This window comes from Rhyacophila brunnea, unplaced genomic scaffold, assembly GCF_057557595.1.
Source record: "Rhyacophila brunnea isolate RB1 unplaced genomic scaffold, BYU_Rbru_1.0 scaffold_4, whole genome shotgun sequence".
Classification (NCBI taxonomy): domain Eukaryota; kingdom Metazoa; phylum Arthropoda; class Insecta; order Trichoptera; family Rhyacophilidae; genus Rhyacophila; species Rhyacophila brunnea.
Window position 1 is genome coordinate 18791387 of NW_028233068.1, and position 26221 is coordinate 18817607.

At 33.8% G+C, this 26221-nt stretch overlaps 1 protein-coding gene across 1 annotated transcript in view; it reads left to right on the forward strand.

Annotated features, from left to right (window-relative positions):
• LOC147067041 (hemicentin-2-like) overlaps positions 1-26221 on the forward strand; it is a 200251-nt gene that overhangs the window by 17076 nt on the left and 156954 nt on the right. Inside the window, exons 2-4 of the mRNA XM_085954479.1 lie at positions 5051-5228; positions 7022-7237; positions 17719-17841. Of these exons, the coding sequence (XP_085810605.1) occupies positions 5051-5228; positions 7022-7237; positions 17719-17841 (517 nt within the window). The remainder of the gene's footprint in view (positions 1-5050; positions 5229-7021; positions 7238-17718; positions 17842-26221) is intronic.

A 26221-nucleotide genomic window follows, 5' to 3' on the forward strand; every position in this document is an offset into this window, starting at 1 on the left:
TTTAATTTTCTATATAGCACCAAAATTAAATTACAAAATTAATAAGTTATAGATGCTTTAACATGTATCATTTTAGTAAAAACCGTAATACCTCCAATTAGCGTAAATATTAGGGGAGCAAGGGGGAATTGGAGCCTACTAAGGAAATTGTTGAAAAAAAGTAACAAAATGTTCTAATCGTTTATTATTAAGACTTGAAATGAGTCCTTTGGTTACATAGTAATAATATTACTGCAATTTCCACTCAAAAATTCTATAACTAAGGTACAAAAAAAACGTTTTCCCAAAAAACACATTTGGCTCCAATTACCCCACATGTAGGGTAATGAGAGCCAAAAATTTACTAAATATGTAATGGGAGCTTCATATTTTAATATGCTTACAAACACTTATACACATTATAACAGACATAGGTACAATAAAATGTTAAATATTTACTAAAGTAATTCAAGAAAAATATGCTCTAGTACTAAAAATATCAAAAGAATCAACACGTCATGTTATGAAACTAAGCAAAAAACATAAATATAATCTTTCTGGTTTCGGAGGGCATTTTTCAACGAAGTCACCGTCCAACCAGCCTTAAAAGACGTCAGCTTTCTATTTCTGGGCATCTGGAACAATTAAAATCTTTTCTACTAGTAAAAGAGGTGTGAAATTTATATAGGGGTAATGGGAGCCACCTAGGCTCCAATTACCCGAATGTCAATTACTTTGAAGGTTGATAAATAACGCAACCAAACCATTTTAAGCCATGATTCTGAAACTACTAAATAAAAATACATGTATCTGGCTATACAATGGACACAAAATATGATAAAATAAGTAAAATTTTCACACTTCCACTCGCCACGCGCGTGCACGTGCCACTAAGCAGCCAACAGCGATCGACGGGCTTAGCCGACAATTGACGAAGATGTTTTGGTTATTTCCGAGTCATTTTAGTGTTAGATGGTACCTGTTTTGCAGTCGCTCCCATTACCCGCAAGCTCCAATTACCCCACGCTCCCCTAATATACATAACTTGAAAACACCTCGGATATTAGGTATATTACCTACCAGAAAAAATATTTTTTTGAAAAAGTACAACGGGATTTGAACCCGTATTGCGTCAATATGCTTTAACCATTTATGAAAAACAATATAATGATAATAATAACACCATTAATAATACATAATGTAAAAAAAAACCACGAAACATAATATTAATATAAGTATACATAATTACATCACATGTAACAATATGTTTGAAGCCGTTTTCGCATTTTATTTACAAAAATGCTATACTTAATCCAGAATGTGTATGTTCTTTTGCTCAAGCCAGATAATTTACGATATACGCGATTCTTTTCACTTATTCTTTCTGTGGCATGTCAGGTCGCCCCAGCGCTGTCGATTATTTATCTTTCGTACTCACCCACACTTATCATAAAATAATATTAATAATAGTTAATACGGTTTGTGTTTCGTCGTATTTATGGCAACAATTAAACCACATAATAATATATACTTTTCTATCACAACGAAAATTTAATGGTCATTTTATATTATTACACGTCATTTGAAACAAATTGTGCTAAAATGATATTTCGCAGAATTTCAAAATATCATTACGACACATTGTTAATACATATAAATTGGAATAGTATCATAATGATTTATATTCTGGAAAAAAACGTGGACTAAATGGTATTTGAATCCTCATTGTAATCGGGATAAGAGCTTTGCTAATTAATCTACTGGCTCGTGACGAATTTTTTAACCTAACCTAACCTACGTTAAGCTTTCATCTAATTAAATTAAATTGGTTCGATAACCTAAAAATTAACAAAAATACATTCGAGGTAAAGCTAGTTGATAATATTTTCGAATAATGCTGTTCATTGTGAAAAATATCCAAATATTTGTGTGTTATTGGTATAATTTTAAAGATATCCATTTGAATTTGCCTCAAATTGCAAACTTCGTATTTTTCCACTAGGTGCCTCGGGTAAACTAAGCATACGCATTAAGCTGTGTGTATAATAATTATTAAATATAAACAGTTTGTGTAAAGTATATTAATTAACATAAGTACTTACATACCTTTTGTAATTAATATCCAGCGGGACACGAACCAGCAACGATCAGATTCCAGATGTACATTGCCAAATTAAGCAATCTGCACAATACTGATAACGTTGAAATTGACTAACAACCCCATGTCTGAAATATTATCTCAAATTACATTAACTAGTATTGATATTTATATGTTACATATAAAAATTTCATAAGTTTCATGCAACATGCAACATGCAACAAATATTATTATAGAATTTACTACAATATATCATGTGTCACTTCTTCTTTAATCATGCCCGCCCCTTAGTTGGAGCATATGGACATCACACGGCACACGGCGCCTCCAGGAATTCCTGTCGCGTGATTCCAAGTCATGTCAACATTCCGTAATCCACCGTGTACACTATGTAGATAGTATTTAACGACCTTCCCTGATGTCGGAATCATGTTGCCTTGAAGAACAGGCAATCCAAATTGAAATGGCGACTTCAGCACGTGGCAGATCCAGGTCCAACGTCGCCTCTTAACTCTCACCATTATACCATCTTCTTATTATTGTGTCATCCCCTAGCGGAGGTCAGCCACCATCAAGGCGATCTTATCTTTGTCGTCTGCTACCCGGAACAGTTCAGTGGAGCTGCACTCGTATCAATCACGGAGGTTCTTAAGCCACGAGATGTGGCGCCGTCATCTGCTACGCGTACCATTGATCTTTCTTTGAATAACAAGTTGGGGAATGCTGTACTTTTGTCCTCTCATAATGTGGCCAAGGTACTGTAGTTTCCTAGTTTTGATACTACATAGAACTTCTCGGTCCTTCCCCATTCAATTGAAAACTTCAACATTATTTGTCACCCGGACAGTCCAAGGAATTTTGAGGATGCATCTATACAGCCACATCTCGAAAGCTTCAAGTCTCCGTGACATCTCTATACCATACCATATTAAAAATATATATTTATATTTTATTCAGGAAGCTGGGTTCGCTTAAATTGAAATACCATGTACATAGTACAAAAAAAATAATTGGAATTTATGGTACTGTTCGGTTATGAGGAATACAGCGGAAAAGACCTATTTAAGTTAGTTTAGGTTAGTTTGGGTTAGTTTAGGTTATGTTAGGTTGGGTTAGGTTTGGTTAGGTTAACCTAACAAATAATCCAGTATATCGGGTATTTTAAAAATGTGTTTTCCGCTGTATTCCTCATGACCGAACAATACCGAATTTATTTACATCATATTATTTATAAAATTTTATGTGTGAGATCCCAGCACTACTTTACACCCTGTTTATCTCGTAAAACCAGTAAAAGCTTTGCTAATAAACAATGCAATTAAATATATTATTTTCCCCGGTGTTTATAATATCTACGCTTTTGCAAACCTTGGTAAAGCATTCATTCTCTTAGCCAGAACCACGCAGTTTAATTGTACGGAATTACTTCATTATTATTTTTGCGTTCCCGTAATACGTTATTTTTTATGAAGTACTTACTCCGCTGTTTGTTTTCGTTTAACTTATTTTTTTCAGAGGCAGCCGCTGTTAATATAATTACTCCGAAAAGACATTACGAGGGAAAATAGAGACGTGGGATTCGAAATGTTTAGAGGCCGGATTATAACAATTAGAGATTCTGGATTAAAAGAATTTAATGTATATAAAAGAGCTTAAGTTATTTAATGTGTATATTTGAAAACCATTGTCCATTAACCCGCTTCAGTTATTCAAGTATTTATTTCTCATTAATTGAAAGCCTAATAGTCACGCTCCATTTAATTATATGACTATAACTCCTAAGTCAATAAGTTAGTAATACTATTAATGAGATTTTATTTTATATATATCTATTTTATACTCGTATTTAAAATAATATGTAATGATTCCTTAGAGAAAATCAGTTGGATAAAACCACGGATAGAATCCACCAATGGCGAAGGGTGGAGGTAGGCTGTTAAGAGCCGCCATATTTAAAGCATATTAAACTTTGTCAGTCATACGTATTTGTTTTCATTGCAATAAGACTACAATTGACATAGTTCAATTAAAAACTTACTAATGACTAAAAAAGTTTAATGTGCACTATTTATGGCGAATCTTAACAACCTACCTCCACCCTTCGCCACTGGAATCCATACAGTCTCAAGTAAAACAGTCTCACAAAATTCTGTTGAACACACTATACCGTAAGTTAGTACTTCAACTAATGCGGGGGCCAAACAATCGAACCACTCTCAAACTGGCTTTGAAAAAAGGTGTTGTAAAACATAATAATACAGTAACATCCAAAAATACCAGGGAAATATGAATGACGATGCCTAACTGTTATGTGTTAGGTACCTAGAACACAATAAATTTAAAAAGTTATAATTTACGGGTGAAAGCATTTTACCATGTTTCACCGAAAACCTAGTCTTGTTATTAAGGCTATATATCAGTTGAGGCATGGTCTAAAAAGATAGTGGCTAGGCGATGCGCGGATTGTGCAAACGACGCGTGCCGAACGAAATATAATTTGTCATAAAAATTCAATATGCGTCCATTTAATGTTATGTTTATTGTTATATTAGTAATAATAATAGTATATTCATTGACATGTTTTTTTTTTCAAGTAGGTAGGTATATACGAATAAAAATTTTAGTCATCTTTACACGATTTAAGAATATATTCATCCGATGCCATGACAAAACAAACCGACGTGCGCACACTTCGAATATCGGTCTCCGATTGGCGACGAGTGCCAAATTTCGTCGCACCTACTGTTGAAAATTATTTTCCGTTTCACTGAAATACGCTCTTTAGATAATAGTATTTTAGGATATGATAGATATTTTTTGCATTATTTCATTATTTAGTATATGGGGTGTAATAAATGGCATGATGGGAGTCTGTACAGTGTCGTGCACTCATAATTCATATTATGTACTCTATCGGCTTTAAGCTGTATCTCATTGATGATATTAAGTATATGTTATTTTTACTCTCAACAGTTGATGCTGTCGTCGCCAGTAGAATCCGCGCCGTTCCCCGTCGACCTGGTCATCTATAAAGGAAGTAACTTGGTGATTCCGCACGTGGCGAAGGAGCATGATGGTTCATATACGTGCCGCGGACGGGACAAAGATGGCGGAACTATCGACGGAGAACCTATCAAACTTATCGTATTAGGTGAGAAATGATACGTACTTTCTTTTTTGTGGCATTTGACCTCCTATCCGACAATTACCGTACCATTCTAGCTATATCTTAAATGTATCTTAATTACCTACTTAAATCACTTATGTTCTTCTTTTATGGTTTTAACTGCTATAATTCTCGGTAGAGATTAGGGATTGCAATACCGGTATTCAATTATTTATCGATACCGAATTACCGGTTTCAAAAATTAAAAATACCGCTATGTTCGGTATTAACCCAATGTTTACGGGCCGCACAAAATTGTGTTTTTGCTAATTACTTTTCAAATGCAAATTAACACGTTAATTACATTATTATTTAAAAGGGCCCGTAACCATTGGGTTAAGAAAGCATACGCGTTTATATAATTTTTTGATTACTAACAATTATATTATTGTATATTATTAAATGTATTGTATAAGTTTTATGCTGCCATTATATGAATATATTGTCAAATTTAAGTTTCTTTAAACCCAATGCTTACGGGCCCTTTTAATTATTTTTTTAATTAACGTGTTAATTTGCATTTGAAAAGCAATTAGCAAAAACACAATTTTGTGCGGCCCGTAAGCATTGGGTATAGAGTTTGGTCTTGATGATTCCAAAATTCCAATTTTATCAACAAAAAACTAATGTACCTATTTACAACCTTATTTAATATAAAATTTTATTTTTTAGTATAGCAATAGTATATCTAAATCGAATGAAGCCTTAGACACTCAGATTTTTTCAGAATCACAATAACAATAAATAAATATTTTATATAAAAAGAAAATAGAGGAACATCGACGTGAAAAAATAAATAAATCTTATTTCTACGATTTCATAAAAAGTATTGGAATACAATGATCAAATTATTCGTATTATTGACGATGGCTCTACTTAAAATAAAATATCTGAAGATATCTCCTTTCTCGGTGTGATATGGCTTCTCCACTGACTCCTATTCCAAGATGATCCAAATTAGATTGCCTGTTTCCAAATTCTTTAAGCCTATAAAAATTACCTGTAATTAATTTATCTTCTTCTTATTGTGCCATCCCCTAGCGGAGGTCGGCCACCAGCAAGGCGATCTTATTCTTGTCGTCTACTACCCGAAACAGTTCAGTAGAGCTGCACTCGTACCAATCACGGAGGTTCTTAAGCCACGAAATGCGGCATCGTCCTCTGCTACGCTTACCATTAATCTTTCCTTGAATGACAAGTTGGGGAATGCTGTATTTTTGTCCTCTCATAATGTGGCCGAGGTACTGTAGTTTCCTGGTTTTAATACTACGTAGAACATCTCGGTCCTTCCCCATTCGATTAAGAACATCAACATTTGTCACCCGGTCAGTCCAAGGAATGTTGAGAATGCGTCGATACAGCCACATCTCGAAAGCTTCAAGTCTACGTGACATCTCTTGTTTTAGCGTCCATACTTCCATACCATAGAAAATAATTGAGAGAACATAACAACGTACCATACGCAGTCTCAGACCTAGGTTAAGATCTCGATTGCTAAGGAGGTGTCTCATTTACAGAAAGGCGCTCCTTGCGATCTCAATTTTTATTTTTATTTCCTGAGACTGGTCCCATTTCTCATTGACCCATGTACCTAAATATTTATAATGGATCACACGTTCGATTGGTTCGCTGTTAATGACAAAATTTGTGTTGGTGTCTGATGTCGCTATTTTTGACACTAGTAATATACACTTATATAATCTTCCACCAACTGTCTATAATAGTATGCCTTCAATTTCATTTTTAATTACACTATTATGTTATTGTTACTATTTCAGAGACTCCGTCTACTCCTGAATTTCTCATATCCGGCAATCCTTTGCCAGAATCCGGAGTAATCACTTTCAAGGAAGGAGTCATCCTGAATGCCACGTGTAGAGTTCTCGGCGGAAGACCAGCACCTCGATTGGCGTTTGCCCTTCACAGGCAAGGAATCCAAGTTTTCGGCAAACACTCTTCGGAAATTGAAGTCGAAAATGTGAATGTTTCGAATGGTGAGTTAAATTGCAAATTGTGTATATTTTAATAGCTTTATTAAGTAGTTGGCTTTATTCAGTTCTTCCATAGTTTTTAACATAATTATTGCGTGCAATTATAGAGAATTGAATACGACAGTCTCTTACAACAATATGTTAGCGTTATCAGGAATATTTGTGAGTGTTATATAAATACGGATATTAAATTTTATTTAATACCGTGGGGATTTGCACTAATTAAAAGTTCAGTATATGGTTAAAATATTAAAAAATGATCACAAAAAATCATTGAATACATGAGATGAAGCATTAGAAATTTATATTAATTGTAAAATTTTCCGTCGGATTTACGTATTAGATTAAGGTATTCAAACTCAACATCGGCTTATTAAAATCGAGATCGGTATGAAATCGACTCCAGGTAAGAAGAGGTATAATTTCAGTTTTCATGTTAATATTAGTATTTAATAACAGAAATAATCACAACATTGAGAAAATCCGTATCCGGAAGTTTGTACGTAAACAGTTCACCGCAGGACACTTATTCGTGCACCGCAGTACGTGAAACATGAGTTCGTGTAACATTTAATCAATTGACGAGCTCTTCGTTGAACATTTCACCGTGGAGTATATTTGTACGAATGCTACAACATGTGGAGATGTCTTTACTAGGTTAGGTTAGGTTGGGTTAGGTTAGTTTATGTTAGGTTAGGTTAGAGTTAATCTAATTGGAACAGTACTATTTGCAAACTATCGTCGCATTTTGTAAGATACGTACAAATGTATTCCACGGTGAAGTGTTCAACGAAGAACTCGTCATTTGATAAAATGTTATACGAACTCGTGTTTCACGTACTGCGGCGCACGAATAAGTGTTCCACGACAAACTGCATACGTACAACTTATATGTAACCGAGAAAATCTCATAAATACATCGTAACATCACCGAGAATGTAACTCTGGACCTCCGGTTGAAATCCTTACGAATAGTATTTATTAAGATTTGATAGAAGAATTATTTTCGTATGGTATCGTATGACTATTGTATTATATATTATAGATAATGCATAAATTTTACATGATATTTAATTTTTATTTGTAAGTAGGTACTTATTGACGCCTTATTGATAGCTGAGCGGTAACGGTTTGGCTTATAATGTCACAGGTTCGAATCACGGGTCTGGCAAAATCACATGTTATAGTTTCTTAATGTCTGTTTAAGCCCATAGTATGGATACTAATCATCTGCAATGTTTATTCTTAATTAGCATGACTGTACCATGCTTATTTGTTTTCATTCTTTGACAAATGTAGTGTGCACTATTTATGTCGGATCACCACATCCTACATCCACCCTTCGCCACTATGGCCGAGTGGCTAACGCATCGGCTTATAATTTTGTAGAATCCAGGTTCAAATCTTGAGTCTTGCATGTATATATTATATATTGTTTCTAATAAGTATGTGTTTGGAGTATGGACTAAATAGGTTGAGCAAGTGGATAATAAGCATTCATCGTAAAAGAAATCAAAATGTCTGTTAATTTAACCTTTACTCTGTGGACTCCCATAGATCATATTAAGATTGAATAAGGCGAATACATATTAAATAAAATATATCTTTTCAACTATTATTTTGAATGATTGTTTACAATCATCAGAAATAATAAATTATTTACAATATAGTAAAACAGCGGCGATGCGTCAGTCATCTGCTCTTTGTATGTGACATTGATAGCTTTGCGAAATTCCCATAATATCTACAGAATAGATTATTTGAGCTTGAAAATGAAAGCTATAAAATAGGTTTAAATATAGGCTTCCATAGAAAACTAATTACTAAAGAGCCAAAAGCAACCCTAATTAATGACGCTGAAATCGAACAGGTCAACAATTACGTTCATCTTTAAAAAAAAAATGTAAATCTCATCATTTAATTGTGCTTGATGGGCGCAACATTGATATACCACAAAAGAATCCTATGCGCAATGAGGCAGACAATACACAATGTGGTATAGGAGCAGCATGCACAATCTAAGATTTCGTTCCTAAGGATAAGTCGCCGAAAAGCATGACTTAACTATAGGCAATCCTGAGTATAGAGTTAAGGAATCCTTAACCATAGACTACTTTTGTTATGAACACGCCCCCTTCTGTATTACCATTTACCACTGACAGCTGCTGTCAAAATAAATTCGCATGTCTATAAAACAGTCCATACATTCAAATTCATTTAACAATGTATCTCAATATGGATATTGATAGTGTTAATTCGTTTGGCATGTACTTGTAGAATATTATTTTACTTTTATCCGCCAACCCGCAGAAATACAAAATGCGAAGTGAAGAATGACACTTGACGCTAGTGTTACCATGTTAAAAAAATATCTTGCGGTGCCTGTGGAATCACGTATTTATAACGAACTTATAACGGAAACATAAGAGTATTATAACTAAATATTAATATGTATTTATAGTTATTGCATTTATAAAATGCAGTTGTCATATTTTTGTCATCGTTTAACAATTATAAAATAATTTACGAAAGAGAATTTTTAAATATGGTATTATTTTCAATACAAATGATCTTAACTAAGGATAATGTTTCTGCATAGTGTTCTCTGCTAAGGATATTTTAGTTATGACAAATGTTTCTGCATTCCGCTCTAGGTCGCCAAGATGATTAAATGGATTTTTTTCTGATGAGTGAATAACCGCTGGACAAATACAGTCATACAGTGGTACTCAACGGCCACAAGACAATCCATTGAGCCTACTGAATTGACAAAGTACACGGCAGTGAAACATTTGATTTCGAGAACAGTAGAAGGAGATTCCTACGTCTAGCATCCCTGTAATTGAAAAAAAATTCCACGATTCGTAAGACTGCCACAGTAACGACATAACCTCATTTTAGCCATTGATTTTCTACTTAAAGTCTGGTAGTTGTAACAAATGTTAAAGCATATCTTAATCAACATGTAAGATGGAATTGTATCAACTAAATAAATCGAAAGTTTTTTATTGATATTATATTTTGCATATAAATGTACAACACCTATAATACACATAATTTGCAATAGTAGAGAGCTTAATTTGTTGTATTAAGTAGTGTTTCACTACGTATATTACTGATTTTCGAATAATTATTAATACGAAACTTGTTTAAAAAAAAATAAAACATTTTTAAACATTATGAAAAGAGTCTAATAAAATAGTTTTCAATTATATTTAACGTCGAAATAAATTCTAAAAGTAATGAGTAAAATAAAATAACTTTTTTCGTAATTTTTCTTTGATTCAAAATAATATGAGTTATTTTTATAAAATATTCATGTTCAAAGCAAATTGAAATGATTAAAATTTCTTTGGAGTCTGTAACGCTGATAACTTAATTCAATAATATAAATCTTAAACAATATTACATCAAGCACCATTCCAAAGTTTTTTTTTTACCAATTACCAGAATTACTTAAAATACTCCACATTTATTTTCAAAAGACTTCAGTTCAAAGAAGGTATCGTCCTTTCGATACGTTCAATAGTGATTTAATTACTTAACACAACATTGTCTCATCAGAATCGATTGTTTTCGATACAATGGATAGGATAAAGAGATACAATAAAATACAATAAGACATAAAAAAAACGACAGCAGTAATCTGTAATTTTGCTTTCTAAATTATTTCTTTTGGAGTATCTTTATTTTGTTTGTGATACATGATCAAAAGATAAAAATACGTCATTAAAATAATCGAATCAGGGATAAAATGAGATTTAAAATAAGGAAAATTAGAATATTTAATAAGTAGATAGAATTGATTTCCATAGTTTTACAAATAATTTGAAAACAGACAGTAGAGTGAAGCATTTATTCGTCAAAAAAAACTTCACTGTGTATTGTTATTATTAAGACTTAATTAAGAAAATAGTATGAGTGGAAAATTGTAGACGACTTTATTTAAAATAAATATAGCACCTACGTATAATTATACTTTTTAATCAATTAATATTGAATACACGTAAGCGTTTAGAAAAATTTGGCTAGCGCCGGACGTTGGTTACTATTTATTATTAAGGCTATACCTCAGCTGGGGCACGGTCTAAAAAGATCGTGACTAAGCGATGCGCGGATTGTGTAAATGACGCGTGCCGAACGAAATATAATTTGTCATAAAAATCCAACATGCGTCCATTTAATGTTCTGCTTATTGTTATATTAATAACAATAATAATATTATATTCATGTTTTCTTTTTCAAGTAAATGGGTAACGTTTTTTAGTCATCTTTACACGATTTAAGAATTAATACCACCGTCGCTATCACGAAACAAATTTACGTGTTCACAGCTCGACTTTCACTCTCCGATTGTCAGCGAGTCCAAAATTTCGTCGCACCTATAGTTGAAAATTATTTGCCGTTTCACTGAAGTATGCTCTTAATGTCATTTACCTTAATAATTGATACCAACGCCGGTCACTAGTCGATTGCCGGTATTTGAAGTACCGACCACAGATAAAACGTAGCTATCAGAAATAATTTGCATTTATCATAGACGATTTTCTTTGACGCATAATATTATAATGCAATCGATTCGTCAGATAATTTAAAAGGGTGGCTCAAAACAGTTCAAACGAGTCATATAATTATAACATAGATATAATTTGAAAACATCTTATACACCCACTAGAAAAAATCTTTTTTTTTTAATTCGTCACCCGACGAGACTTGACACTTGTCTTGAGACTTGATGATTGACAGTGTGATTTTCCAATTAACCTTCGGGCATCCTACTTAATTACGATATTGCGACTATTTTAACTAGTAGTTCTTACATGAAATGCTTATCAAATTGCGTTACAACTAATTACGAACGTTAGACACTAGAACGAATCCAGCGGTTACACAAAGTTTTTTTCTAGTGGTTATATGCATGAGATGTTTTCAAACTATGTATGCTCAATATATTATAAAATGTTACATTCTCAAATCTTCGAATAGGAAAGATATGCATACATTGCTATTTTTATTAGGTACGTCGGTGGTTGAAATATATGCTTTTTATTTTACTGTTTTTCGTGGGAGGGGTTCAAAATCAGTCAGGCCTCCAAGTCCCTAAACCCGCCACTGGACGTATCGATGGCAAACTAGTCGCTAGAGCATTCACTCAGAAACTGAAATACCTACGTGAGTTCAACTTAAGTATTGACATGAACATGGACCACTTCACGTCGTCACTTGTCGGGTGTTTCAGTAAGATGCTCGGCTCAATCTGTCAAATTGGACCGAATGGCACAGTCTATTTAACCACGAGCTGTACAATGACTGCATCTTCAGCAGCTGAACGAAGTGGAAAACTATATATATTTTTAATTGGTACCTAATATATATTATATTCTTTTTAACACTACAACGGACCATGAAGCCATATATCAACAATTCAGTTAATAATAGAAGTGAAACAATCAGAAATATTCATTAGAAAATCATATAAATATATTGTGACCTCATCGGAAATTGAACCTGGAAAACCCGTGTTCCGAGACGTGTTGAATCGAGACAATAAATAGGAAATGGTGGAAAACGGTGTTGGAAGCGGCCCGGCCCCACATCTAGGTGTGCTACGATTCTTCTTCATACTTTACCTGGTAGGTACCACACCACACTTTCATTCACATCTCGTCTTCATTTTGTTCTCTACTACCTGGAATAGTTCGGTGGAGCTGCACTCTTACTAATTAAAGAACGGTCTATTTTATATACCGATTATTAACTGCATAATGAGATAGGTAATGTAACATTGTTGTCCTCTTATAATTTGACTACATTTTTTTTTAGTTTTGATGTTATGCAAAAATTAATTCGAAGAGTACAATCAACATTAATTCATATTTTATGTTAATTATTATTAAATACGTTATTGTGTATTCTTCCAATCCAAAATGTGTGATATGTATGGTGTTTTCAATTTGAATTCTATTATATAGAACAAATAATTATTGTTCTTTAATTTCAAAAGCAAAAAAGTGTATATTCTAAATTTTCAAAAATTCCCGCGCCCATTAAAGACTCGACACACTCGATATAATAACGCCGGACAACGAGTGAACACCCTTTGATTTATTTTATAAATAAAAACAAACAACTCATATTAAAATCGGGGTCTCCCGTGAAATCATGTACTCTTCCGCGGCGCGCTGAAAATAATGGTCGAGATTTTCGCTTGATTGTTCGCCTAACGAAGTGAGGCTCTCATGATCAAAAGGCAAAACAATACAAGAGGCTTACATCGGATTATCAACGCAAAAGTCCGCACAATTAAGTAACGCCTACAAACGCCATTAGACCCTGTTTCGCAGAGGCGTGCTAGCTGACAATTTGCGTAGCTCTAAACGCAACTACTACAATGGGAAGGGAGACTGACAAAAGTATACTTACAAAGGTTTTTTTCCCTTCATCTTGGTGGTGCATTATTCACGTGAATCGCGCAGAAAGAAAGATTTAGTAGACGCAATTATACTTTCTTAAGAATATTTTAAAAATCAGCTGACCAGTCACACTGCAATTTTCAGTGACATAAAAACTGGGTAAGTACGACATTTATTCAACGTTGTTATAAAACAGTTTGTCTAAATATTCTAAACTCACCTTCTGTCCGATATTCAAAACAATTTCAATACGACTATTGCACTCCCAATTGGCATTACTGGTGTTAGACCTTCTACTCATGAAAAAACTCAAAAAAGACAATACTGAAACTAAAATCCCAGCTAGTATCTAGCTAATGTAGTTCAATTGCGGCTCGCTCTGCGCGCGAAACTGAAGAGACGCGACATGCTAATCTCACAGTCTCTCAGTTTCCAGTCACTCGTAAAAAAGTGTTGTCAATATTAGTAGATTCGATGAAAAATCATATTATCTTACCAAAATTCGTCGCACTGAACTGAACTGAACAAGCATCAACAAGTCAAGACGTCAAAAGTTAAAGATGATTAAATTTTGTAGAAGAGGTCGAGAAATACCCCTGCCTGTATAGTAACAGACTGCCGGAATATTCCCGTTTATATTTTGTATATATTTTCACAGTTTGAGGTTATGAGATTTTTATTTCAAGTGGGTTTCAGTAGTGCCGTATGCGAAGCATCAGTCATCGGTCAGTTTATGAGTTCCATCAGTAACCAGTTCGTTTTTCCATGAGCGAAAGGCCTTAGGCTATACTTTGAGAGAACAAAGAACTGATACCCACTCCCGATTTCTAAGATACTAAGCTATCAGGGTCATAAATCAAGACTTACAAAATGGTATGTCATACCCGGAAGTTGACCGTGCATACAGATTACTATTGCACCCTGTTATACCCAAGCACAAGGCCGTACCTACAGCGCGTTGGTCGCTTTTGTTTTGACACGAGGGTATGGAGTGTCGCACCCTCTGCCAGCATCTGGAACACGTGTCCAAGAAATGTCAATCGCGTGAATCTTTATGACTACGTTAATCACGGAAGGCTCACTTGTCAGTTGAATGTAACGCAGTCGTCAGACATCGATTCTCAAGACTCAAAAGTCTAGACATTCGAATACTCGTAAGATGCCATGTCTCACAACCATACGGAGCACAGGATTGAACAAACTATGGCAGTCTTTCCAGTGGACTTGAAATCTTCATAAGCGGGCTACATTCAGTCAATTTGAAGTCGCGTGGATATAAAGCGTTGTATTCTGTGAAAACCAAATGCCGACAATATTAACAAGCTTATTTTAATATTTATTATAGTAACTATTAGTACCCACGTTTATATTAATTATTGCATCATAAAATGATAATTATGCATCAACACGTAACCATTGATAATACGAATTAGAATGACTCATTTGAATAATTCAAATTTACAACCAAAAAAAAAATTAAACCGATGGATTTATTTATGTATAGAGCTCAGTTTTTTATATGCGCTCTTTTTTTCATGAAACAATAATTTCTTAATAATATTTTATAAAAAACCAAACTAGCCCACGTAAAATAATTTCGAATTAGTGACTTACAAATAACAACATTATAAATTCTACAAGTAAATAGATAGCTAGATAGTTTACATAGACAGGTCATAAACGACTATAGAAAACGAAAAGAAAAACAATACACACTTATACCGTAATTAATGCATTATATCTCGTTTACAAATGCATGGATTTACTGCTGATAGTACGTATTGTCGCGGCCATAACAAAAAAATGCACATGTATAATAATTGTGCAAGTTGTAAGATTTCAAGCATGAATCAAAAAAGTTCGGAAGCTTCCGAATTTTCACGCGGCAGTTGGGATTTGTTCCATATCTGCGCCTGCGCAGTAGAATGATTGTGGCAAGCCTGCCGGGAAAAAAACAAACTACGCCACGCAGAGACTCATTTTGAGGTTGTCACCTGTCAAATAGTACCAAATAATGATAGCATCGCGTCTCGCTTACTCTTTAAGAATGAGATCGGCGAGACAGTCCGCATTTTTACGTGTAAACAGTTATTATCGCGATAGTTTAAAATACACACTATTGGTGCAAGTAAATCCATGCACGTGTACAGGCACTATTATAATGAGTCGATAGTGGACAGTAACGCAAATTAATGCGCGGCAACGACGACGGGTGATAAAATACTTGCAGCAGGTCTTTTCCACCATAACATCTATAGATAACAGCTCTAGCTGTCATTTTAGTTTGAGGTTAGCGATAACACAATACGCATGCGCAATATCGTACTAAGCAACCACGACCTCGCACGAAGCCTAACGAACTTGAAAATCGGGCAAAACACGGGTACCAACTGTCTTTTAGATAGCCGTTTTGCACACAGAATACATCCGTAATACATTGGAGTGGGGTTATCTCGGATCTCGGAAATGGTGTTATTTGGTGTTATGTACATAGTTGGAATAGATCTGTAGATAATCAGAACGCACCCTAGATTATCGCGCTCATGGTGATGAGATTAACGTGTCATTTATTTACCCATAACTTTGTTCCCGTCGCGCCTCTGCGTTCAGACCCTGTTAGACCCCGAGGTCGAAACGAAATCACGCCTTTGTCTATGTCCTGTGACACTAAATTAGGATTGTGTTCATGCGATTTCACTCTGACCCACTGGCGCTGATTAAGTTTCCATACTTGAAGAATATGTATATCTACTCTCCTCTTTCCACCCTGTTACAGTCAATATATTAATATAATATATTAAACGCAGACTCGTCGGAATGACAAAATAAATTGGAATACTTTTTCTCAGATTTCTTTGTATTGGAACGATTTCCACGTGCTTAGAAAATTATATTGCATACAATAACTAAGACGGCAATTATGTTTTGGTGGAACATTAAATCTACTATAATATATGTATATATGTAAAAAGATGTAAAATGTCCTTTGCACCGTCGACAACGATTCTATACTTTTTCAGGTGAATATTATCCTTCAATTCAATTCAATTTATTCAATTCAATTCAATTTATTCAATTCAATTTACTACAACCTAAATAATTTCCTCTCGTAGAAACCAGGTCGCAAAAGTCGGACGGACTTGCGTATATCTTAAACTCAAAGAGAATATGATTGGCACCTTGCAATTCAGCACATTATCATATATAATGTAATATGTGATTACATCAAGACAAATGATAGAATTTCTCGCATTGATATATTAATTAATGGCTTTTTGACGAAACTACAATGATAGACTAAAAACTGAGAAGTTCAGTTAGTAGTCTCGAATCTGGGTTATTTCCAAGTGCCACTATAGTTTATATATAAAAAAAACTCCTTAATTAAATTATTCCAATTTGAGGTAAGTGCCATTTTTTATGCACTCAGCATTACAAAGGTGACTTTTATTATTATGATTTGTTAATTGCGACAATGTTAATGCGAATTGTCTCTTGTAGTGTATAAACTGCATTTGTATAAATATCAAGGACAATCCATAAATCGTCACTCACATCGAGTCCGTCACTCGGCGCACTACTCATCTCGAGTCCAGTCTCTCGGTTATATTAACAACTCGGTACATCGCCATACAATTTAATATAGTCAATCGCATCAGTACATCCATACCCACAATTATAACATTCACCCTGTCATCTTTATCATTATATTTATTTATTCCTGTAACGATAAATAAACTCTCGCCTCTAATTTCCCAGCAACTACGACTTTATCTTCACACACACCATATCCCCAAACAAACAACGAACAGAGTATTCACTATAGTTTGTATACAAATTACAGGTCCTAGAGTTAATTTTCATATATTTAGGCTCCATCTCTATAGAAGAAAGTAGTAGGTACCTATTCAACATCTTTGCGGTAGGTAATATCTTACACTCGTAATATATGTAATAACTCAACTAATTCTATAACATCTACAGCGAATGAAACTGTGATGGTTGGTCAGTTTGGCATGGGAATATTTTGATAGCATTAATAATATCATAAAAACATTGAATTTATTACAGGTGCATATGCCACAGCGAGCCTGCTACTTCGGCGGCATTATCACAATACGACCCTGAACTGTGTCACGACTCATCCAACCCTGGCCAGCTCGCTCTACACGTCCGTCAAGCTTAACATCGAATGTAAGTGATTTTATTCCATACAAATTTAATTCGCTTAGGTGGGTTATATTAATTATAACAGTCGTATTACAAACAACATATTGTAGTACAATATACTTAATTTTATGTTTTTAAACGTAACTACATATTATTATTAATTACCTACCTATTTATTTACATTAATATTTAGAAACGGTGATTTTATCAGCTCTACAGTTTAAATATAAAATTTATAGTAGCCAACATTAACATTATTTACGAGTATAACGCAAATTTACAACAATTACAGTTTTACAAAATTCAATACCATTAATTAGACAATTCGCAAGTATAATTGTATTTAAAATGATTATTTTACTGTTGTGGCTAATAATATCTTAACATTTCATGATTAGATTTTACTTGTTTAGGTAAATACAAAACATATTTCAATTACAATCAACAATTAATGAAGGATTTGTTTCTAATTTTCTATGTATTTGCGTCAAATTGTTGATACTATATAAGTATTCTAGATATGTAGGTATATATCAATATTAAGTTTAATTATCTAATTCAGTGATTTCCAAAATCACCCATATACTTTTTTGAGAGCGATATAAAGCTCAATGAGGCTCCGGGAGGCGAGGAGCTGTAGTAGGCCTTAAAATACAAAATAGCTATACTAGGCTACTCAAAAAGGGCTCTTTCTTTTCCTCGTCGTACCCCGCCATAGCTGAGAATCGCGATCACTCCAGAATTGGTACCTAATGTGATATTCAGTATCAGCTTGTATAAAAACAAACAACGTATTTATATGGATTTTCAGTGCTATGAGTATTTTTAAAATATGTGTCTTAAAAAGACACTTTTATCAGAAATTTAAATTTTCAATGGATTATTTATTTTCACAAACATTATTTTCTAAAATGAGGCGGTGAATTTTATGAGTGTCTTTTTTATATACAATCAAATAGCATTAAAATTAATCTATGATTGAACCAATCATAGAATAATATATGATGATAATACTTTAGTTTTATACCGACATTTCATTTGTTTATAATAAGATTCATCTGCTTCGTTCATAATAATAATAATATATAATATACCAATACGTTTCTTATTTAGAAGTTTTTTTTTATATGTTAGATTCAAATAAATAATAAGCCAATTAGTTGTGTCTTACTTCAAAGCAGGATCCATTAAAAAGTTAAAATGATAAAACTGGTAAAATCAAAAACATTTCACTTTAAATTTGCATTTATTCGACTAATACAATTAACGCGGCATACGCCTTGGCTTAAGTACTGGCATAAAATTCAATCAAGTTGGTTAGTACGTAGTTTTTTTTGTGCAAATTTTCCTTTCTTAAAACCATTTTCTTATACATTATGAATCTAAAATCGGGTTTTCTTTCTCGCCTACACTTTATTAACATCCTCGCAAATTTGTAACACTATTCATAATATTACTCGAGACATTTTTTTCCCCTAACGCATATTCTTATTCCCATATTGACGGCGTGCCCCTCACCTCCCTTTTCTCTCCTCATATTCCAAAACCGGGTTTTCCGAAAGAATATGACAAACTAATGATAAACTATCGATCGCCCGCGACTTCGTCCGCGTGAAATACGGAAAGTATCCCAAAGAGGTTTCTTAACAGATTTCTGTATTTACGAGAAATAGTTGTTAGAAGCGAATTATATTATGGTGCATGTCTCGGACTATCACGTGACGTCACAGTAAGCTGCCGCTATGGGAAAAACGTTTGTAATGTCGTTTTTCTTGGTATTTAAAATGTTATCAGACTGATGTTCCCATCCCGTAGCACATTTTGAACCTTTAAATTAACATTGTCAGTTGGCAAAGTCTGCAAAATGCTGTATGAATAAAAACAAAAATCCTCTGGACTATCTCATTCAATAGCTGTTAGCTAAATTTATACTATTTTAAAGAGCACACTTGTGTTATTACACGTTTCTGATGAAACAATATAACGTCGCTATAGGATTGGTTTGTCGAAATCGACCTTTTAATGCAGAATGATTTTTTGTATCTAAATGGACCAGAACCATCATTTTCTTTAAATTGCTTTGTAATGAAAACATCATTCATATGCTGCAAAGACAACAATTTAAATACTTTCATGAATTTAAATATAGGATAATCAAATTTGTTTTTCGTCTCCTGAACATTTGATATTTGGTCTATTCGACAAACCAATCCTACACCGACGATAAGTCAATGCGTGTAATATTCTAGTGATTGGAAATTGAATTCAACAACACAGTAAGCGGGTAAGGTGAGGTAAAGTTAGCCTTTTTATACAGTGGATCCCGCAAAAAGTCGCACAACACGTGACTCACGAACACTATTTATAATACATGACCCACTCATACGCCAGTAAAATTAAATTACATTTTTATATTGACTATTCAGTTTCGCCGTCTAAATTATTGCAAAAATAGCCAAACGAGAATAAGCGTGACCCAAACTGAGGTGCATGTCACGGTGCTTGTCGCCTACTGTCACGGGCTGCCGCAACGGGAAAAAAGTGTATAATGTCGTTGTTCTTGGTGTTTAAAACGATCATTGTCAGTTATCAAAATCTGCCGAAATAACAAGAATAACAATGAGGTCACCTCACGTGGAATTGCACAGCATCGATACCTGCATGACACAATGAACGTTTTTTTAAATACCAAGAAAAACGACATTACACACTTTTTCGCGTAGCGGCAGCTTACTGTGACGTCACGTGATAGTAGGCGACATGCACCTCAATGTGATCAGAACTTACGTGTTATTTATAGGTTTGCTCTCAATAAACATACAGGCAAAAATTTTACTGACGACCATAAAGATGCGAATTCAAGTTTTTCTAATTGGCATCACCAATAACAAATCAGTCACATGCCTACGGAAAACAAATAACTGATGCAGTCATTGCCCCCACAAAGGGGGGGCTGACAGGGCTCTAGCCTAGGGGTTTGGGTTCAAGAAGGGCCCGGCGAGTCGACCAGATAAGTGATATAAACACACGTCACAAATTCTCTCTAATAACAAAAAAGTCGCCTACGGCGCTATTTTTCTTCAGTTATATTATTATTTAAAATTGTGTGGTTATACAATACAATTTTTTATTGTGTATCGATACTTGACAACCCCATAATTCAAATGGATGTATTAAAATATACAAAAAAACACTAAATATACACATTAATTTTACCGTGTACACCGTTTGGAAAATGCTACTGTAGATCGTCACACTGCCTTTATCTTTAACGATAGGTAGGGGGGACCGCAAAAAATCCTAGCCTGGAGGCCCGCTTCAGGATGTGGAGGCCATGGATGCAGTATCTTGTGCATTTTCTTTGGTGAAAATGGCAGAGTTGAAAACAATGTAGAAAACATATTTCAACTACCCGGTGCAATTCGCAAATGCAATTTGTATGGAAAAATCGAAATCGCTTCGTCTCCGCCCGTTCGCTAGAAAATCTTCTTATAATGCCATCCCCCGATAACAGATGTGTCCTCGCCCATAGATTACTTCAATAAAAAAATATATGTATCAGGTATCGACAGGTCTCGGTATTGGAAGCATTATAATATTTTCTCCTCCGGTGCTATAATATTTTACAATGTATTTTTCACCAGACGACACGGTTCACGCAGAAAATGTAGATTATTATTATACCTCAGCGAAAAAATGAAATAAAATTCAATGTTCAATAATGATACATATCACTCCGAACATGTCACGCATCCAAAGCATTGCATGATATGCCATAACAAATATTAATTATACACGTCTTTATTTTACTAAAAATAATATATTATTTGTTTGATTGTCCTCACAATCTGCAGTGGATATCTAGCATCTATATTAGAGAAACTTTAATGTACTTTTTTCGCAAAATGGTTATACCCCTGCGCAAAAAAATAGTCAAAAGTGTCTTCAATGTGTCATAAAATCGAATAACCCTTTCTGAGATTAATCAGTAATTCCGTTATATAATCAAATTTATTGGTTAAATCCTTATTAAAATGTACAATTCCATTGTGCATTGATAAATTCCACTAAACTAAATATAAAAAACATACACTTTCAACAAAATCAAGGCTTTAAAATTAAAATGAGAATTACTGCAAAAAATTCAAACGCCATTATCTTGGAACAGGGTTTTATGAGTTGTTCCCCTATTGAACTGGGGTATCGATATATACACAAGACTGCTTTCGGCCTGTTATGTCAGCTAAATAGGCTAGAAAAGTATCGAAATATTAACACTTAATGTAACAATTACAATAAGTTATTTATAATTGTTACAATAAGTGCTATGTTTTCTTGGCAGTGATAAATTTTAGAGTGAGATAGACAGTTTTGACAGTTCAGACGAATAACTTATTGTAATTTTTACAATAAGTGTTAATATTTCGATACTTTCCTACCTTAGTTAGCTGCCGTAAATGCCGAAACCAGTCTTGTCCTTGTGTATAGAATAGATACGCTGAAGCTCTAATTTTACATTAACAGACTCGCAGACTCAATCAGATCCAACGACTCACGCCGATCACTCCGATCATGAAATATAATTTTGAATCGTTCACTTGAGTTATAGCTAAAATACAATATTGTTTCCTATTTTTCGCTGGCATCCCAATTAACAATAAGTGACATTTGGGTCGACGATTACAGTACGTTCTCGGCGCGAAAAATATGAATTATTCTATTTTGGCCACGACTCTTGAGAACGATGCAAAGTGACATTTCACTATCGAGTCAGATAATCAGTATGAGAATCTGCCACAGTAATTATGTGTTCATTACATTATACTCATTGGCCCCATACCGACTTTGAAGTCTAAAGAAATATCGGAAACATAAAAACCGCGAATATCAAAATTTAACCCCAATAATATAAAAAACATTCCAAAGTATGACAAAAATATATAGGTACGTCTGTTGTTTTCATCTGACAAACAATAATCAACTATGGATCTTGTTGGTCACGACTTTTGATCAATGATTGTTTATTTTTATTTACAGCTTCTTTCTTCGACTAAGAGCTTTATATGAAAATATCATTATTTAACAATGTGATCTTAAATTATAGTCAAATGTCAAACACTTCATTTTCAAGATCATTTTTCAACTCATTTGACAATCATTATTGAAATCTTCACAGAGAGACTCAACTTCTTTAATTTCTTTTAGGATTGTCTGTCCGATTGCTTTTTTGAAGTTATACTTCTTTTGGCGCGTTTGGGAAATCAGATCGGAGTGTATTTTTGGCGTGTGACGTGTACCACATAATTTATTTTTCAACACAAAAATAAACGCACTCGATTGGATTCGATCCACCGATTCTTCGGTTATCAGCCGAACGTACTACTATTACGCCACAGTATGATACTCCAATCATGACGATTTTACAGTATAATATTAGAGTTTAGAATTGTTCCGTTGCCTAGGCAGCAAATTTATTATTGTTGGCCATTTGCAATTCCTTACGTAAACAAACTATTAAACGTCATAGTGGCAGTTGTTACTTTAAAAATAAAAATAACGATAAATAATTTTATAATTTAGTAATAAAAGTTAAGGTGTTTAGAAATAAACCTACGGCGTTCCAATAAGCGGTCCTTTTTCTTGAGTGTAAAATTTAACAAGATAATTAAGAGCTAGTCAAAGAATCTACTTCTAACGCACGTAGATAAGTACACACACCAATTTTTTTCTATTATATCCGCAATTGTCATGGTTTTGGCTATCGGTTTGTTTATATTGAAGGTTATTCATTCACTAACACACATTGCTGGTAGAATCATTTACCCCTTCGACCGACGTGTTATTCACTATTATAATATACGACACGCGCACATTATTGGTTAGAATTGTAGATCACGGCTATTTAAAACTGACATTTTCTGTTTAAAATTAATTGACCCCGAATAAGCAAAATCGCAAATAACGAAGGATCGTTTGAATACACAGATAATACCTGTGAAATTGTAATGTGATTAATTGACTAAAACAGAGCTAATTTAAGTTTTCTTTGAAACTCGTGCCAGGCAAAAACGGCTAACATAGACTTTCTCATTATTATACTTGATAAAGGATCAATCATCCTTCATCCGATTCAAAATGTAGCTTCTCCAAGCTTATTTTTATCGGTACAAGGGAGCACGTTGTAATCTTAGTCCTCTTTCAATAAATCCAATATCAATTCCATAGCCGTGTACTATAGTTATCATCAGAGCGTTGGAGCGGACCCTTTTTTGAGTTGCTCCGCTCTAGCTCCGCTCCGGGACCTAATACTTGCTCCGGGTAAAAAGTTTTATAAGTATATGTACACAAATGGAAAAAAAAATTAAAAACAACAAGTAATTTTAAAATAATCGTCATTTTCATTATTAAGTCTATTAAAAAAATTTCCCGGCAGCAAATCGTCTTTCATTATTTGCCTCTTCTATCAAAAAAGTGAGGTTATTTATCACTTGGCGGTGTTGCCATATTTCAAATAATTCCAGTGTTGCAAAGTGTCAAAATATACTATTTTCATTGGATGAAAGGAAATTAGGACGAAAATTTAATAATAAAAAAAAACATCCGAAGCAGTGGAGCACTACAAATTTTCGGTGCTCCGGGTAAAATCCCATGCTCCAGTGCTCCGTGCTCCTGCTCCGAGCTCCGCTCCAACGCTCTGGTGATCATTTTATAAATGTGCTTTGTAGTGTAAATAATTATCGAAATAAATAATATAGATCGGACCCGACCGTAAATGAAGTACCTATTATAAATTACATTCAAATTTATTTATTTACATAGTAGTGATTCTTACATATTACTAATTCAAGACGTTCACAACATGATAAACAATTAAATCAAAGAAATAGAATAAAAAGAGTACCTAAATACAAAAATTATAAAATACATGGAAGTACCCCGAATCATTCGAGTAGACCATATTTTAGGAATTATAAAACAACGTCCACCTAAATACATCCTCACATAAGTATATATAAATATGATTTGGTGAAACACAGTTATTGTCCTCCCAATTGGCATTACCAATGGCAGGTTAGTTCCATACCTTGGGATAAAAAACAACTAATGTTCCCGATGTATTACATAGTTATCATGGATACACAGGCCAAGACTATCAAAAACGGCATCGTTCGCATTTACACCCGTATTAGTCGGAAAACCCTACCTACAACTCCAGCCTCTCGAATTGAAATCATGTCGAGTTTTGTACAGTAACATACCATAAAGGTTGAAATACATTATGATCACATCACGTACTGTCACAGGCTGATGACGGCGACAAATTTAGTCAACGATTTCGTCATTCCGCAGAATATTTTGAATGTTCGCTATTTATATAAATTCATTGATGGAGAGTGCCAACTCTAATGTATTTGTATTTTGAATTATTATCCATGCTAATTTCAATTAATTTTAACAGTTTCTACGTGTGTGTACGTTAAAATTACTTGCGATATTGCAGCCATAGATAATATTTTGAATATAACCCAACCTGCAGACCATAGATAATAGACAATATTCTTATAGAAAATACATAGTGCGTACGCGTGAGGTTACTTTATTGTTGTTCTTGTGATTTCGGCAAATTTGGCTAAGTGAAAATGTTTGTTTAAGTGTTCAAAATGGGCTACGTGATGGGAGCATCAGTCAACATTTTAAATACCAAAAAAACGACATTACATACCTCTTTCCCGTAGTGGCAGCTTACTATGACAGTACGTGACAGCACATAGCGTGATGATATTGTATTTCAACCATCAGCGTGACGATAGGTAAGTTACTTTCGGGTGGACTACCTACTGTAAGCAAAAGTTTCATATTGTATCTTTGCATGTAATAATATATTCTCTTGTGACATTTTGTTTTAAATGTGTTTTCGCAAAGTGACATATTATTAAATAAGAAAAATTGCCGTCGTATGGAAGTGAAGAAAATGAAATGTTCTTAATATTTCCCTTCGCTATAGCTTATTTTCGGAAAATAAAAGAGGACTTGAATCTTTAAAAATAAGACTTACGTAAATCAACCTATCATATATTTAATATTTTATATCATATTTAGATTTTTTTTACTAAACAACTAAAAGTATACACCAGAGTTTTTAAAATTGCCTGATTTTAAAGCACATAATAATATGTGCTATCAGCTATGTTCTCCTAACTCCATACAATCGGTTAAAATTCATTAATAATAAATAACATTGAAATCATATTTTTAATAAAAACATGCTAGACTAAAACCATTAAAATTTTAAAAAAATAAAGTGAGACATATTATGGTAGTCCCACATAAAGTCGGACAACTACAATTCTACCAAAAGTATATAATTTAGAAAGAGTGTAATATTAAATCTGTAAATAAACTA